The sequence below is a fragment of the Bubalus bubalis genome, chromosome 6 (genome assembly GCF_019923935.1).
Source record: "Bubalus bubalis isolate 160015118507 breed Murrah chromosome 6, NDDB_SH_1, whole genome shotgun sequence".
Taxonomy (NCBI): Eukaryota; Metazoa; Chordata; class Mammalia; order Artiodactyla; family Bovidae; genus Bubalus; species Bubalus bubalis.
In genome coordinates this window covers 14,836,191-14,851,827 of record NC_059162.1, presented here as the reverse complement: position 1 = coordinate 14,851,827, position 15,637 = coordinate 14,836,191, and the positions used below count along the sequence as shown (strand labels likewise).

The following is a 15,637-nucleotide window of genomic DNA, read 5'->3' as shown; positions in this document are numbered from 1 at the left end:
CTGCAGGGGAGACCTACAGGAAGGCCCTAGGAACTCTCCCAAAAGCAGCGGTCTTGAAGCTCCTAGACCCATTACCCCAGACTTACCTCCCCCCAGAGGGCAGCCAGGGCTGAGGAATGTACTAAATTTAAAAACAGACAGCCAGAAGCCAGAATCCTAGCCGCAAGGCTCCGCCCACTGGGGGCCCAGAGACAAGGGGTAGGCTGAGACCTCGGCTTTTCTCCCAGGCCTGGGGTAGGAGGGTGTTGCAAGCTAAGGATGGAATCTTAAAGGGCCAAACTCCAGTCTGGATATGCAGTAAACCCAGGACCTGAATCCCAGAGTTCTGTGAGGGATCTCAGTCCCTAAACTCAATTTAGACAGTCTCTATATGAAAGAAGAGGACCTAATCTCATAGCCCTCTTCTGTTTCCCACCCCAATCTTCAATAAACTTTCCACCCATTTGCTCTTTTTTACCTTCCCACTTACCCTTCCTCTTCTTCCTCTTAAGGGGTGAATAGTAAGAAGGGGACTTAGGGAGTGGGTAAAGGGACTCAGTCTACCTTTAAGAACACCTGTGCTTTTAGCGGGCTAGGCCTGCAGCTTGACTTAATTTCCACTTTCTGTATCCTCTGGAATAGTGAACCCTTTTCCTTTTGCTTTGGCATCCCCTGACCTTTCTCCCAAACCATTTTCATCCCAGTCCCTGTTCCTTCTATCCAGTGATGCCTCCCAGATTTTCTGAAATTATTTTTTTAGATACACAAAAACAAAAGCCAATATTAATTTCTGCCAGAATCTAAAAGTAACCACCCCTTCTTTAGCTTATTTAATTTGACAGAGAAGTGCCTGAGTGCTCAGTTGTGTCTGGCTGTGACCTCATCAATTGTAGCCTGACAGGCTCTTCTGTCCATGGGAGTACCCAGGCAAGAATACTGGAATGGGTTGCCATTTCCTTCTCCAGGGGATCTTCCCAACCCAGGGATTGAACCCATGTCTCTTGTGTCTCTTATGTCTCCTGCACTGGCAGGCAGGTTCTTTACCACTAGTGCCACCTGGGATGCCCTAACTTGACAGATAAGTCCCCCACATTTCAGGGGTAGGGAGGCCATCCCAGAGAAGAACCTGGTTGTCAGGGTCTTGTCCAGTAGATGAGCAGAGAAAGCCACAGAGATGCCTGGGCCCAAGTCCTATGGTGGCCAAGAGGTTTGTTTTACTTCTTATTACTTTGGACCTTGTGTATTGTGGAGGGGATGATTAATCCATCAGAAATGGTGGAAGAAGGGGACTTCCCTGGTGGTCCAATGGCTAAGATTCCTTGCTCCCAGTGCAGGGGGCCCAGGTTCAGTCCCTGGTTGGGGAACTAGATCCCACAGTTCGAATGCCACAATTAAAAGATGCTGCATGCCGCAACTAAGACCTGGCACAGCCTAGTACATAAATATTTAAAAAAGAAGAAATGGTGGAAGAAGTAAAGAGAGGAAATAAACTGTTCCATAGGTTTACTGACAGAGGCAGAGGCGACAGTATATAGTCAAAGCTCTAGGTTCATAATACAGCAACACCTCTTACTAACTGTGGGGTCTTGGGCAAGTGGCTTAGCCTCTAAGATATCTTGCCATAAAATGGAAATTCAAATACTTATCTTTGCCAGAGTGTTATAAGAATTAGATGAGGACTTCCCTGGTGGAGCAGTGGATAAGAATCTGCCTGCCAGTGTAGGGGACACGGGTTCCATTCCTGGTCCAGGAATATCCCATATGCCTCTGAGCAACTAAGCCCATGCCCCTGTGCCACAACTACTGAAGCCCGAGCACCCTAGAACAAGCAAGTCGCAACTACTGAGCCTGTGTGCTTCAACCACTGAAGCCTGTGCGCCCAGAGCCTGTGCTCCGCGAGAGAAGGCGCCGCAATGCCAAGCCCGGGCACCACGACTAGAGAGTAGCCCCTGCTCTTCGCAACTAGAAAAAGCCCACATGCAGCAGCGAAGACTCAGCGCAGTCAAAAATGAATTTTTTTAAAAAATGAGATGAGTTGAGCTCTGTAAAAGTGTTGTTGTCAACTCTACATTGCTCGTCAAGTAAGAAGAAATAAGCTACTTCCTTCTTTCAATGCTTGACTGAGCTTCTCTCCAGCCACACCTCTGGTGTTTACCTGCTTATGGCCCCTATCCTGAGCTAGGAGGAGGGGAAAGGAAGAGATTTAGTGACTCAAGAACACACATTCATGGGGGCGGGAGCAAGATGAACCAAGAGATGACAAAGAGGGAAACAGGTAGACAGGACCAGAGCCCTGGTGAGGAAAGGCAACAGGGACAATGTCCTGATGATGCTAGGCCTTCCTGCTGCTGGTCTGGGCTCGTCTCTGCCCACTTTCCCTTTCATCCCCTCACCAAACTGCCAGGCCAAGGGTGAGCAAATGAAAACCAACTGTGATCCAGACAGCCCCTGGGCAGCATTGACTTCCGCTCTCATTCACATTGCAGGAAAAGAGGGGTATTCTGCCATCAGACTCTCCTACTCTGCACTGAGAGCCTGCGGGGTGAGGGGCCCCAGACCCAAGGTCTCAGTGTTGGCTTTGTTCCCTAGAGAGCTCTGCTCCCCACCAAGAGGCAAGAAGGAGCCTCAGTGTGCCCAGCTTTCTCTGGTCTCAGACTGCCTGATCTCATGCTTCAGCTTCTCACTACAGCCTGCGGTGAGAAGGTGCTAAGAACCTGGTTTCATTTCTGCCCTCCCTGCCTACCCAGAGGAAGAATCCTGGCTAAAAGACTGACAGAGAGAGGGCCCAGGCACTGTGGGCAGGTGAGAACCTTACGGGGTAGAAACCTGTGGTGTTTCCGGGTGAACCTGATGATGTCTTGTCTGGGCTTTCTCTCAATGTTCAGAAGCTACCCCGGTGGGAAAATACATGCATACTTGGGTAAGCCAGGAGAGGAAAAGGGGGATGGCTCATTCTGCCAGTAAATGAAGAAAGTAGAAATGAATTCAAGCAGTAGGCAGAGCTCCCGGTTTCACCAGAGCCTGAGGGTTGGTAATAAGGAAGAGAGCAATGTGCCTTCATCTTCCTGGGGTCAGAATTGCACACAGCCCCACGTGTACGCTGTGTGTGCGCTTCCATAATCATACACTCCTGGCTTCCACTCTGCCTATGGTCTAATTTCAAGTCCTTCAGCTGCTATATCCACCCATAAAATTATGAGTGTAAAAGCACTTTGCAAACCCTAATACTCTCTGAAGAAGTAAAAAGTGTTGCTGTAATTATTATCATCATTATGTCCAATGGCTAAGATTTCTGCTGCCCACCTCTTAGCTATGTGGGGCCTAAAGAGAGGGAAGGCTAGGGCACTCCTTAGCTTCCGAGGCCCTGGCCCTTCTCTTCTTCCAGCTGTCTACAGCTGGCTGCTAAGCTAGAGGCATGGGGAAAGCAGAGGAAAGGAGATTTACTGGGACATAGGGAGGGAGCCTGAGAGACATAATGTGTTCCCTTAAAACTTGAACCATTGCCCTGTGTCTCTGCCTACTGGGGGAAGCTGGGGAGGGGGGCAGGTGGTGAGGTGGAGAGGAAGGGAACTGGGGAGGGCAGGGGGTCCCAGGCTTCCCGCTGCCCTGACTCCTACCTTGGCCTTTCCGGTCATGCCCAAGATCAAGCTGAGTGTCCGTCGCAGGGAGGAGCCTGCCCAGGTACCTGAGCTCCCTTCCAGTTGGCTACAGCTGCAGAGAGAAAAAGAACAGGTGAAGAGATGGAGCTAGAGCTGGAAAAGAACAAGATATTCCCAGAGATATGGTGGACGAAGGTGCCATAACCAGGGGAGAGAAAATGGAGATACAGGGGGAAGACTGAGAGAAGGATGGGGACAAGGGAAGGAGGACTTAAAAAGAAGAAGCTCCCACCCACTACCTCCTGGGATTTTCTGGCTATGGTCACTACAGTTCCCCAGGCTCCTCTATATATGAGGGAAACTCCAGGCTCCTCCCAGATAAATACAGACGCCCCACTCCTCCCTAATCCAGGACCAACCTCTTTCATACTGCTTCCCAACGGAAATGATATGGGGTGTGGTGGGCTCTCCAAGAGGACGTTTTTCCCCCACAAAACAAGAGCCCTGTGTACGACCCTCTCTGCTGTGTGGAAAGGGCCTCTGGGCCTACCGCCAATAAGGACTGAATTTCCTGGGATTTCATCAGCCCCATCCCATGAGCTAATCCCAAACCCAGAGCCAGGAGGATGTGTCAGCTAGAGATTTTCAGGACCACAAATCAGAGCTTGATATCTTAAAGGGCCCATTCCCAGCTCACACACCCACACTGTCTCAGAGGGCTGACCCACTCTAATCAGACTTTGGCTGCAGGAGCCAAACAAACAGGTGCTGATTCGGCATGCTTATTTACACAGACACTGAAAGCTCCCAGCCTCCACCTCTGTCCTTGAACTACATGCCTTCAGCCCCTGCCCTCTCCCCTAGGGGCTCAACTGCCCATGCCCACCTCTTCTTAGGGCCACTCCCCATTGGTCCTTGGTCACAGTCTCTCCCTAAGATTGTACAGCAGCCAACCTTCTGACCCTGACAGCAGCCATCAACCTCCACTCTCTTACTCAACAAACACCCTGGGGGTCTAGATACTCCTTTTCTTTCCCTAATTTCTTCCTCATCCCATGGAGCTACCGGGAACCTTCTTTGCCTTCCCTGCCCAATGAGAAGAAGGGCAACTCTTTGCAGTTCAAGGAGAAGGATATTTGGAGGTCTTTGATCAAAAAATGTTAAGGGGTGCAATGTTGCAGAGACCCTTGAGGCTACAAAATTCCTGGCCCAGTCCCATTGCCTCTCCCCCATCCAGGCCTTTGAGAGGCTCTGAATCCCCCAAACTTACCTTTGGCTGAGGTCAGTGCCAGAAGACTGGGACAAATTCCCTGCCAACACAAAAGGAGACGTGAGGTGTCCAGCTAAAGCCAGACAAAGGCGCTCAGAGCTGCCTCCCCCACCCCCTCCACCTGGGTCAGGTTCCCAAGCTGCAGGTGCCTCTGACGCCATTCCTGAGGGCGGGCACTGGGGAGCAGGGAAGGAGGGCGGCGTCTGAGCAGAGCAGAGCTGAAGGACTTAGCAGCCAGGGTAACAGAGCCCTGGGGGGTTGTGTGGAGAAAGGCTGGGGGCCAGTGTCACAGTTCTGTTTCCGGTGAATGGAAAGGACAGAGGATTCACTCTGAGCTCCCAAAGCCTCATCTTGATGACAAGGTATGTTGAAGGTAACTGTCCCCCTCTCTGGTGAAGGGGGAACCTGGAGAGCCTCTTCCTGTCCTGTGTTCTCCTTCCTTGGAAGGAGAGTACCAAAGTCTTGAATTCAGATCTCTCATTTGCATAAAGGCGTTTCAGAGTACCAAAGTCTTGAATTCAGATCTCTCATTTGCATAAAGGCATTTTGGAGTTTCCAAAGGTGTGTGGTTGAACACAACCCAGGACCTCTGAACCCAAAATTTACAGCTGGCTCTGAGGACTGGGGTGAGACTGCCGGAAGAAGGGGCCACCACTGCTTTGCTCCCCACTTTTACTCACCAGCTGGGTCTGAGCAGCCCAAGAAGCAATTGATGCCACTCATGGATACAGACTTGGAAAGCATACCAGTGGCTGAGTGGTCCAAAGGGCCAGCTGGTGGGTGACAAGAACCTTGATCCTAGAATCAAGTTAAGAATCTTCATGCAAAGACCAAGCTTCAACCATCTTCCCCCTAGGCTCTTCACTTTCCCACAGCAAAAGGCCCTTCAGGCCTTCTACCCCTCCCTACTACCCATATCTGGAACATTCCACTTGAAATAGTTAGGAAGTTATTCCTGCTATTTAGCAGTCATCACTCTGTTGCAACTCAAATCGAGGCTGCCTTAATATAGAATATATCCTAGAAAAGATTTACCCTGAATGGTTTCCAAAGTGACAAACTCAATCTACAGAGGTCAGGCAGATAGTGGGAAAAAAAAAAAAAGAAAGAAAGAAAAAAAAATGGGGCAGTCTGGTTTTAAAACAATAGGGAATAGAAATATTCATAAACTACACACCCAATCTTTCAAACCCTTTTTGTTTCTCAACCCTACTTGGAACATTACAAAAACTGGCTATATACCAGTCCATAAGGCAAAATTTAACATACTTCAGATACTCTCTATCAGAGAGATCATAGGAAACAATCCAGAAGTCCCTTTTCACAACAGACTGAATAACGAATCTATGGTATATTTATATATACAACAATAAAAATAAAGACTATAGTTCACCCAACAATACAGATGAACCTCACAAAGAATGCCAAGTGAAAGAATGAAGATACAAAAAATTTATATACATAATGGATGCTGCTGCTGCTGCTAAGTCGCTTCAGTAGTGTCCGACTCTGTGCTACCCCATAGACAGCCTCCTACCAGGCTCCTCTGTCCCTGGGATTCTCCAGGCAAGAACTTTGGAGTGGGTTGCCATTTCCTCCTCCAATGCATGAAAGTGAAAAGTGAAAGTGAAGTCGTTCAGTCGTGTCTGACTCTTAGCGACCCCATGGACTGCAGCCTACCAGGCTCCTCTGCCCATGGGATTTTCCAGTCAAGAGTACTGGAGTAGGGTGCCACATTCATATAAAATTTAAAACAGGTAAAACTAATTGATATTGTTTAGAGATGCACATAAATGTGGTAAATCTATAAGGAAAACTGACCTTGAAAGTCAAGAAAGTAGTCCTCTCTATCAGGAGAGGGCTGTGAGTGAGGAGGGATCCCATGGGGGTTCTGGGTTTGGTGGTACTCTATTTTTTTTTAACCTAGAGTAGTTACATGAGTGTTTGCCTCCTAATTATTCATTACATTGTACAGATATGTTTTATATACTTTTCTGTATGTATATTTCAAATTTTTTAAAAAATATCCATATATTTAGAAATTTAAAAATACCCTTCCAAATAAACTTGGTGATCAAAGAAGAAATCATTATGGAAATTTAAAGATATTTTATAACAACAATAATGAAAATACTACTCAACAAAACTTGTAGGAGATGGTCAAAATGTATCTCAAGGATAATTTATAACTTTAAAATGCTTATATTGAAATTTTTAAAATTGAAAATTAATGAGCTATGCCAACTTAAAAGGTTAGATAAAAGAACAACAAAACAAACCCAAAGAATATAGAAAAAAGGGTATCATAAAGATAAAAGCAGAAATCAATGAAGTTGTAACAGCATAAAATAGGATCAATAATGCCAAGAGACAGGCCAATAAAATAGACAAAACTTTGATAAAAGTGATGTGCAAATAAAAGTATAATGAAAAAGTGGATCTAACTATAGAAAGAGCAAAAGGTGACTAGAAAGATAATGCTATCTATAACTTAATGCCAGTAATTTTGAAAATGGAAACAAAATAGATAAATTATTTAAAATATATATATATATGACTTACCAAAACTGAATCTAGAAGAAATAGAAAATCTGAATGGTCCTATTAAAGAAATGGAATCAGTAGTTAATCTTTCCATAAACAAAACACACAAGGCCAAAACAGTTTTATAGTCAAGGAATAGATCTTTCAAGCAATAGAACACTGATCCAAACTCTTCCAAAGAATAGAAAACAAAAACTTTCAAACCCTTTCCTTGATTCTTAAGCTACACATAGACAATATGACAAAGGAAAATTATGGGCCAATCTGTCTTATGCAAAGTACAAACATTCCAAACAAAATATTAGCAAACTGTAATAGATTTTAAATAGCCTTAATAGCCACAAATTATTTACAGCTCCTACTATTAAGAAGGAATCTATTTCTTCACTCTTAGTATCTGGGCAGGCCTGTGACTTACTAAGATGACTAGAATGTGACAGAAGTAGCATGATGTGATTTTTGAGACTATACCTCAAGAAACTCAAAGCTTCCTCTCTTGCCCACTTAGAATGATATTTCCATGTGATGGAGAAGCCATATGGATGAGAACCAAAGTATCACAGCAGGCAACCTAACAACCCACAGGCATGAATATCACCATCCTTGACCATCAGTCCTTTTCAGCCACCAGATAACTGTGGCCACATAAGTGAGGCCAGGTAGAACTAGCAGAAGAATACCCAGCTAAGCTCAGTCCAAATTAACCATCCATAGCACTCTGAGGGGGAAAAAAGGTGGTTGTTTTAAGTCATTAAGTTTGGGGTTGATCTATTAGGCAGCAATAGATAATTGATGCCACAAATGAATTCCAGCAGCGCATAAGAATCCATCATGAAAGAGTTGGAATTATCCTAAAAAATGAAGGTGGTTTAAGATGAGGAAAATCTTTAAATGTAATTTACCTCAATGATAATATTAGAGGAGAAAAAAACATTACCAACTCAGTAAAAGCAAAAAAAAAAAAAATAATAATAGGATAAAATCCAACATTCACTCATTGTAAAACCAAAGGCCTGAGTGTTACCAATAGAAGGAATCTTCCTTAACTTCAGGAAGTGAAGTGAAAGTTGCTCAGCTCAGTTGTGTCAGGACTCTTTTGCAACAGTCCATGGAATTCTACAGGCCAGAATACTGGAGTGTGTGGGCGTTCCCTTCTCCAGGGGATCTTCCCAATCCAGGGATCAAACCCATGTCTCCTGCGTTGTGGGCAGATTCTTTACCAGCTGAGCCACCAGGGAAGCCCTTTAACTCGATAGAGTATCTTTTAAAACCTTACAGCCAAAAATCAATTTTAATGGTAAAACATGAAATGTACTCCCTCTAAAATCAGAAACAAGGCAAGGATAGCCATTATCCCCATTACTGTTTAGCATTGCAATAGACCCCTAGCCAAGCACAGTAGGGCAAGAAAAAGAAATGAAAGAAATTATTGGGAAAGAAGAAAACAAAGTTCATTTAAAGATGACATAATTGTCTACTTAGAAAAGCCAAAAAGAAAATCCACAAATTGTTATAACTGAAAAAAAGAGAGTTTAACAAGATGAATAACTATAATTAATTCAACTACATTTCTATAAACCAAAAATAATTATAAAATACAATTAACACAATTTCTTTATATAAGAAAGCATTTATAATAGCAACAGAATCTATAGGGCACATAGAAATAAATCTAATAAAGATTGACGACCTGTATGAAGAAAACTAATACTTTGTTAAAAGACATATTGTTTAGAAAGCCTAACTAAATAGAGATATCATTTTTCATGGATAAGAAGATTCAATATTAGAAAGAAGTCTGTTTTTCTTAAATTAATCTTTAAATTCAACATAATCTCAATAAAAATTCAGCAAGAATTTTAGCTGATTCTAAAATTCATATAGATAATAATAAAAAAAGAAAAAATAAAATAAAATTTGTATAGAGATATAAAGGACCTAGAATAGCCAAGATAATTTTAAAGAAAAGTAAGAAAGTTGGAGAACTTAAATCACTACATTTTTAAGATTTACAGTAAAAGCTACATTAGCCAAAAAAATAGATAAATAAATAAAACTTGTAAGAAAAAAAACTCATCTATGGAGAAAGGAATGGCTACCCACTTCAGTATTCTTGCCTGGGAAACTTCATGGACAGACGGGTCTGGCGGGCTACAGTCTGTGGTTGTGGGGTCACAAAGGGTTGGATATGACTGAGCGACTAACACTTTCACTTTCATAATAAAGCTACATTAATTAAGATAATGTGATACTGGCATAAAAATAGACAAATAGATCAATGCAACAGAGAATAGACTCCGGAAACAGACTCACACAAATACACTCACTTGATTTTCAACAAAGATACCACAGCAATTCAAGTAAGAAAGCAAGTTTTTTTAATGAAGAAAATATATATTTTTATGGGGGGAAAAAAACAAAACTTTTTTGTTTCTTCTATATACTAGAACCTAGATAAGTCACAGACCTAAACATGAAAGCTAAAACTATAAAGCTTCTAGAAGAAAACATTAGAGAAAAATCTTCACATTGTTGGGGTAGGCAAGATTTCTTAAACATGACCAAAAGCACTAAGCATTAAAAAACTGATAAATTGGACTTCATCTAAATTAAAAACTCATGTTTATTAAAACACAGTATTAAAATAAAAATGCAAGTCAAAGACTGTGAGAAGATATTCACAATACACATATCTGGCAAAGGACTCAAATCCAGAATACATAAAGAGCTTTTACAAATCAATAAGAGAAAGACAAACTGTTTTAAAAGTTGAGCAAAAGACTAGAACAGACATTTCACAAAACAGTGTATTTGGATGGCCAATGAGAATATGAAAAGATGCCCAGTAAAATTTTTCAACAGGGACATGAAACGTAAAACCAGAATGAGACAATTCAAAAACACCCACCAGAATGGCTAAAATTAAAATCTTAAAAAAAAAAATCTTGACCATAACTTATAATGTAAATAGATCTGAAAAAGAATATCTACCTATCTATACATGTACAACTGAATCATTTTGCTATACACCTGAAACATTGTAAATCAACTGTACTTCAATAAAGTGAAAGTGAAGTCGCTCAGTCGTGTCCGACTCTGTGACCCCGTGGACTGTAGCCCACCAGGCTCCTCCGTCCATGGGATTCTCCAGGCAAGAATACTGGAGTGGGTTGCCATTTCCTTCTCCAGGGGATCTTCCCGACCCAGGGATCAAACCCAGGTCTCCCACATTGCAGGCGTGTCCGACTCTGTGACCCCATGGACTGTACCCCCCAGGCTCCTCCGTCCATGGGATTCTCCAGGCAAGAATACTGGAGTGGGTTGCCATTTCCTTCTCCAGGGGATCTTCCCGACCCAGGGATCAAACCCAGGTCTCCCACATTGCAGGCGGACACTTTAACCTCAGCCACCATAAAATCTTGATTAAAAAAAAAGTATAATATACCTAAGAAAACATCTAATATATATCTATAAACAGTATGGAAAAAATATGATAAAACTTTATTGAAATACATTGAATGGAGAAGTATACTGTTTTCATGGGTAGGAAGAAGCAATATGGTAAAGACATCCGTTTTTCCTAAAATAATTTTTAGATTTAATGCAACACCAATCAAAATCTCAAAGGTTTTTAATGCATGTTTTATACATAAGTTATACTTCAATAAATATGTTCTTTCTAAATTAAGAAACTGTCTCTTTAAAGACATTATAGAGAGGAAAAAGTCAAACCACTTTTCTCAATCTTGAGAAAAGATCATTGCAACACATGTAACAACAAAGGATTAGTTTCAGGATATGCAAAGAACACATTCAAAACAATAAAGAAAAACCTTCAAAGAATCCAATAGAAAAGTGGGCAAAAGATAGGAAAAGGAACTTCACAGAAGAGGAAACACAAATGCCCAAGGCAAAGGGAAAAAAATGCCAATCCCATTTGTAATAAGGATAATTCAAATTAAAACCACAATGAGATTTATAACCATGAGACTGGCAAAATTAAGAAATCTGATGATTCCAAATGTTGGAAAGCATGTGAATCAACAGGAGCACTTATATATTGCTGATAGAAATAAAATGTTTCTCGTTATCTCAAAAAAATGAACATTGTATACTCTGCGACCCAATAATCCTACTCCAAGATATACCGCAGAGAAATTCTTGCAAATGAGCACCAGAAGATAGATAAAAGGATGTTCATAATGACACTCTTCATGATAGCAAAGAATGGAAATTATACAAATGTCCATCAACAGAAGACTGGAATGAAAATAATCGACTACATTTGCAACACATGGATAAAAATTAGAAACAGGATGCTGAGTGAAAATGCAAGTTATAGAAAATTTTGTAGAATATAACATCATTTTTTTTTTAACATCATTGATTTTAAAGTTAGAAACAAAAAAGAAATAATGTATTACTAGGTAATACTTTGTGCTAAAACTATTTTTTAAACTACTCTTAAAAAGTAAATGAGTTATTAAGAAAATTGAAGACAGTGATTACCTCTGGAGGGGAGGCAAGGGAATAAGAGAAGAGAGGCAGACATAAGCAAAGATAAATGTGTTAGTAATGTTCTTGTTCTTGAGATGGGTGGTTGGTTGATTAGGCATTCATTTTTCAATATTACATTTAAGACAATGGAAAAATACAATACAGAATATTAGCAACTCTGGCAAACTGGAGGATAAAGCTCTCATCTAAGGACATCTGAATTTTAGAAATTGTAAACACCGTGCTGGCCAAACAAAATACATTTTGAGCTAGACTTGGCTCATGGTCTGTCAGTCTGCAAGCCCCAGTCTAGCTTAATGAATTTCAGACTTTTAGTCTATGGACATTGCAGAGGACTTACACCAACTTGCTGCTGCAGGAAGAAACAGACAAATAAACAAGCAAAAAACAGACAGACAGACAAGGAGAAATTTAAGGGAATTAGATAGTACTTAGATAAAGAGAGGAGAGGAATGAGAGAAGGAAGGCATAAAAAAACAAAACAAAAACACACAACACTAGAGAGGGGAGAAAAGGAGACATATAATACCAGGAAGCGGGCAGCCAGACAAAGAGAGAGGTGAAGAGGGGGGAAGTAAGTAAGAAAGGCCCAGAGGGAAGAAGAGGAAAAAAAAAACCAGTGTCTCCCATGTATTAGCCGCAGTATTGGGCACTTCAACACTTTTTTCCTCAGTCTAACAATCACAACTTGAAAAGACAGGTTTTAGTAGCCTGATTTTCAGAAAGATGAAATGCATTGTTCAACTAGTGTGACTCCCAAACGCTGTTCTTTCTACTATACCACATTGAACTGGGCTGGAGGGAAGAAATGCAGAAATGGTGATGGAGAAAAGTGTGACCTGGGATAAGATGGGTTTTGCTGCTTCCCCGACAGACTGTAACAGCCCCTTCTTCTCAGTCTCTCGCCTGAGCCACAGACACTTGGACCTTGAGGCCAGGTGGGTACACTGGCCAGTATGTGCTGGACAGGAGGTAACCTTAAGTCACTGGGCTTCAGGCATTTCTGTGTACAGCTGTCCCTCATTATCCATGGGGGACTGATTCCAGGATCCCATGGATACCAAAATCCAAGGATGCTCAAGTCCTTTACGTAAAATGGCATAATATTTGCATATAACCTATGTGCATCCTCCCATATACTTTAAATCAGCTCTAGATTAATTATAATACCTCATGCAATGTAAACGCCGCATAAATTAGTTGCAAACATAATGTAAATGCTATGTAAATATTTGCCAGCATAAGGTAAATTCAAGTTTCGTTGGAACTTTCTGGAATTTTTTTTTTTTTTTCAAGTACTTTTGACCCATGCTTGGTTGAATCCATGGATGCTGAACCTGTGCATACTGAGGGCTGACTATACTCAGGGACTCTTCGCTAGCAGACCCAGAGGTGTCTCTAAAACCTCCGTGTATCCTCAGTGGTCCCTAGGTCCTGGTTTGAGATCTTCCCTGTGATAGTCCCCTAAGCCAGAAGCCTGAGCAATCTCTATATCCTTTCTTACTTGATAGTCCTGTAATTATCTTGTTAGAGAACTATTCTGTTTCAGGGTTACCAGATGCCTAGTTTCATCCTACAAATAGTTAAATTCATCTCCAAATCTGAGAAATGTGGGGTCCACAGAAAGAAGTAGTTATGACTAGGAAAACAGGGGCCTTTTACTGAGAGAGGGGCAGAGATGCCCACATCAGCACAGAGACACAGAAAGCAGGGAACAGAGGGTCTCAGAGAAAGAGGCAGAGGCAGGATACCAAGGCCGGGGAACAGAGCCCACAGACCCAAGCAGACAGAGGGGTATAGATGCCAGATTCAGATTTGGTCAGATGAAGTCAAAGTGATCCCTGGGCACAGAAAGCCTCAGCAGCTGGCAGAACAGAAGAGGCACAGACTGGTGGTTGGACAGGCAAAGGGGCAGGAGAGTGGGGGGAAGGTGGGCGCTTCCATGGGAATTTGTTTGTCCATACCACGCAGGAGGGTTGGCCACCTTGGTGCTGCAGGTCCAGAAAGGAGTCCAGTTCCTCTTGGCTCCGCAGTAAGGAGGGCTCCTCGGGGCTTGTGCATCCCGATGCCTGCAGTTTATTCCTGAAACACACATTGCCACCGCTGCCCTCCGTACCCAGTGGCTGGTGACGGGCACCAGGGAGAAACACCGCCTCAGCCCAGTCCCTGTTGCTTGCCCCCAGCCCAGCCCTTCCTGTTGGCATAGGCGCAGGCCAGACCCAAACTGACCTCCCTTTCAGGCTGTGCTTGGGCAAGGCTGTGGCACTGGCTGCGGGCAAGGATGACCCCTGCTGGTCAAAGGGCAGTACTGCCCTCCAGAAGACAGCCAGCGGTCAGCGCGGAGGGAAAGGGGTTGGGGGTTCTGATGCGAACCTTAGCCCCTACTCAGATAAATGGTGTGCCTAGGGCACCCTTCCTTCTCAATCCAAGGGACAGAATTAGTACCTGATCGTGAAGGTGAACCTCGAAGATCCTGAGATATAGCTGGCATCACAAAAGGCATCTCTGCCTTGGACGAGCTGCTCTTAGGAAGGTGCCATGAGTCCTGAAGACCAGGCTTCTCACCCAAGTTCCCTCCCCAGTCAGTTCAGGGGCAAGGGTCCTCTCCCCTCACACGCCCAGCCAGCCCTGCCCAGGAGCTCGAGAAGTTTGGTCTACTCACCAGGCTAAGAGAATTTGTCCAAGGGGACCATTGCCAAAGCAGAGAGACAGGGCCTTCCAAGGCTGGCAGGCCCTCACAGGCACCACTCACACTGAACCCTTCACGCTGACCCCCGGGCCTTCTCTTTCTGGCTTCCTCTCTGTCTTTGGGGAAGTGGTCAGGGTTTTTCCAGGAGAGGGGAACTGCTGGGTCCCTCACTTCCGGTTTGTCATGCATATATAGAACCCTGAGCAAGAGGAGCTCTTCCCCCATTGTAGGGCTGGACTACGATGTCAAAACACCATGGGCCTGCCTCAGCCTGCACCATCAGGCGGGCAGCAATTTGGGAAAGGGGGCTAGGTCCCATGTCCCAACCCTGGGAGCACGGCTCAAGAAAACTTCCGAAGCTGTCTGGGCCTGTTTCCTCATGTGTAAAATGAAGCAACTGGGCCATATGATCCCTGAGTCCCTTCCAGCTCTAACTCTGCTGTATGTGCTATGAAACGCAAGTGGGAGGAGGAGGCAGTAAGACCCAAGTGTCCTGCTACTCACCTCCCCTCCACACCTCCCCTTCTCCAGTCTCACCCACTGCCCTGGAGACTAGTAGAAGGAAGGGGCTAGGACACTAGAGAGAGCCACATACTGAAAGGCAGGGTCCATTCTCCCCAGAGGCCCGCCACAGGCCTGGGTTCAGACTCTCCAGGCAAGAGGCTAGGGGCCCAGGCCTCTTCAACTCCTGTCATTCCTTCCCAACCACTTTCTCCAGGGTCTAGGACTTGAGAGGAGAGACAGGAGGTCTCCAGTGTTTTACCTGTTCAGTGGATCCTGGAGCTCCCTGCCCGGCCCCCAGCTATGCCTTTTGAAGGGGTCGTAGTCGTGGCTGTGGGCACGAAAAGCACCCGACCTTCGGAGGGGCACAGCATGGAAGGCTTCGCTCTCCTTTTTTCTCCCCTCCTTCTCATTCTCCCCCTCCTCCTCTTCCTCCAGCTGTGCTCTGGACTCCACCGCAGAGAGGCAGCGGCGAGTGTGGCCTCGGGGCACCAGATCTCCACCTGCGAGGAACACCTCTGGGACTTCTCTGTTCAT

General features: G+C 44.0%; 1 protein-coding gene across 6 annotated transcripts in view; it reads right to left on the bottom strand.

The window, feature by feature from the left end:
* The window catches only part of ARHGEF2 (Rho/Rac guanine nucleotide exchange factor 2), a 41,557-nt gene extending 25,920 nt beyond the window's left edge, over window positions 1-15,637 (bottom strand). For 2 of the 6 annotated variants that reach the window (XM_006052011.4, XM_044944255.2), the window contains exons 1-6: window positions 15,363-15,637; window positions 13,875-13,992; window positions 7,411-7,449; window positions 5,529-5,646; window positions 4,849-4,888; window positions 3,597-3,690 (exon numbers count right to left, since the gene is read on the bottom strand). In XM_006052011.4, coding sequence (XP_006052073.2) covers window positions 3,597-3,690; window positions 4,849-4,888; window positions 5,529-5,646; window positions 7,411-7,449; window positions 13,875-13,992; window positions 15,363-15,637 — 684 coding nt within the window. Of the gene's footprint in view, window positions 1-86; window positions 155-3,596; window positions 3,691-3,877; window positions 3,896-3,997; window positions 4,125-4,848; window positions 4,889-5,528; window positions 5,647-7,410; window positions 7,450-13,874; window positions 13,993-14,572; window positions 14,715-15,362 lie in introns of those variants that run through there. The other 4 variants (XM_044944256.2, XM_044944258.2, XM_044944259.2 and 1 more) reach the window with 4 other exon arrangements.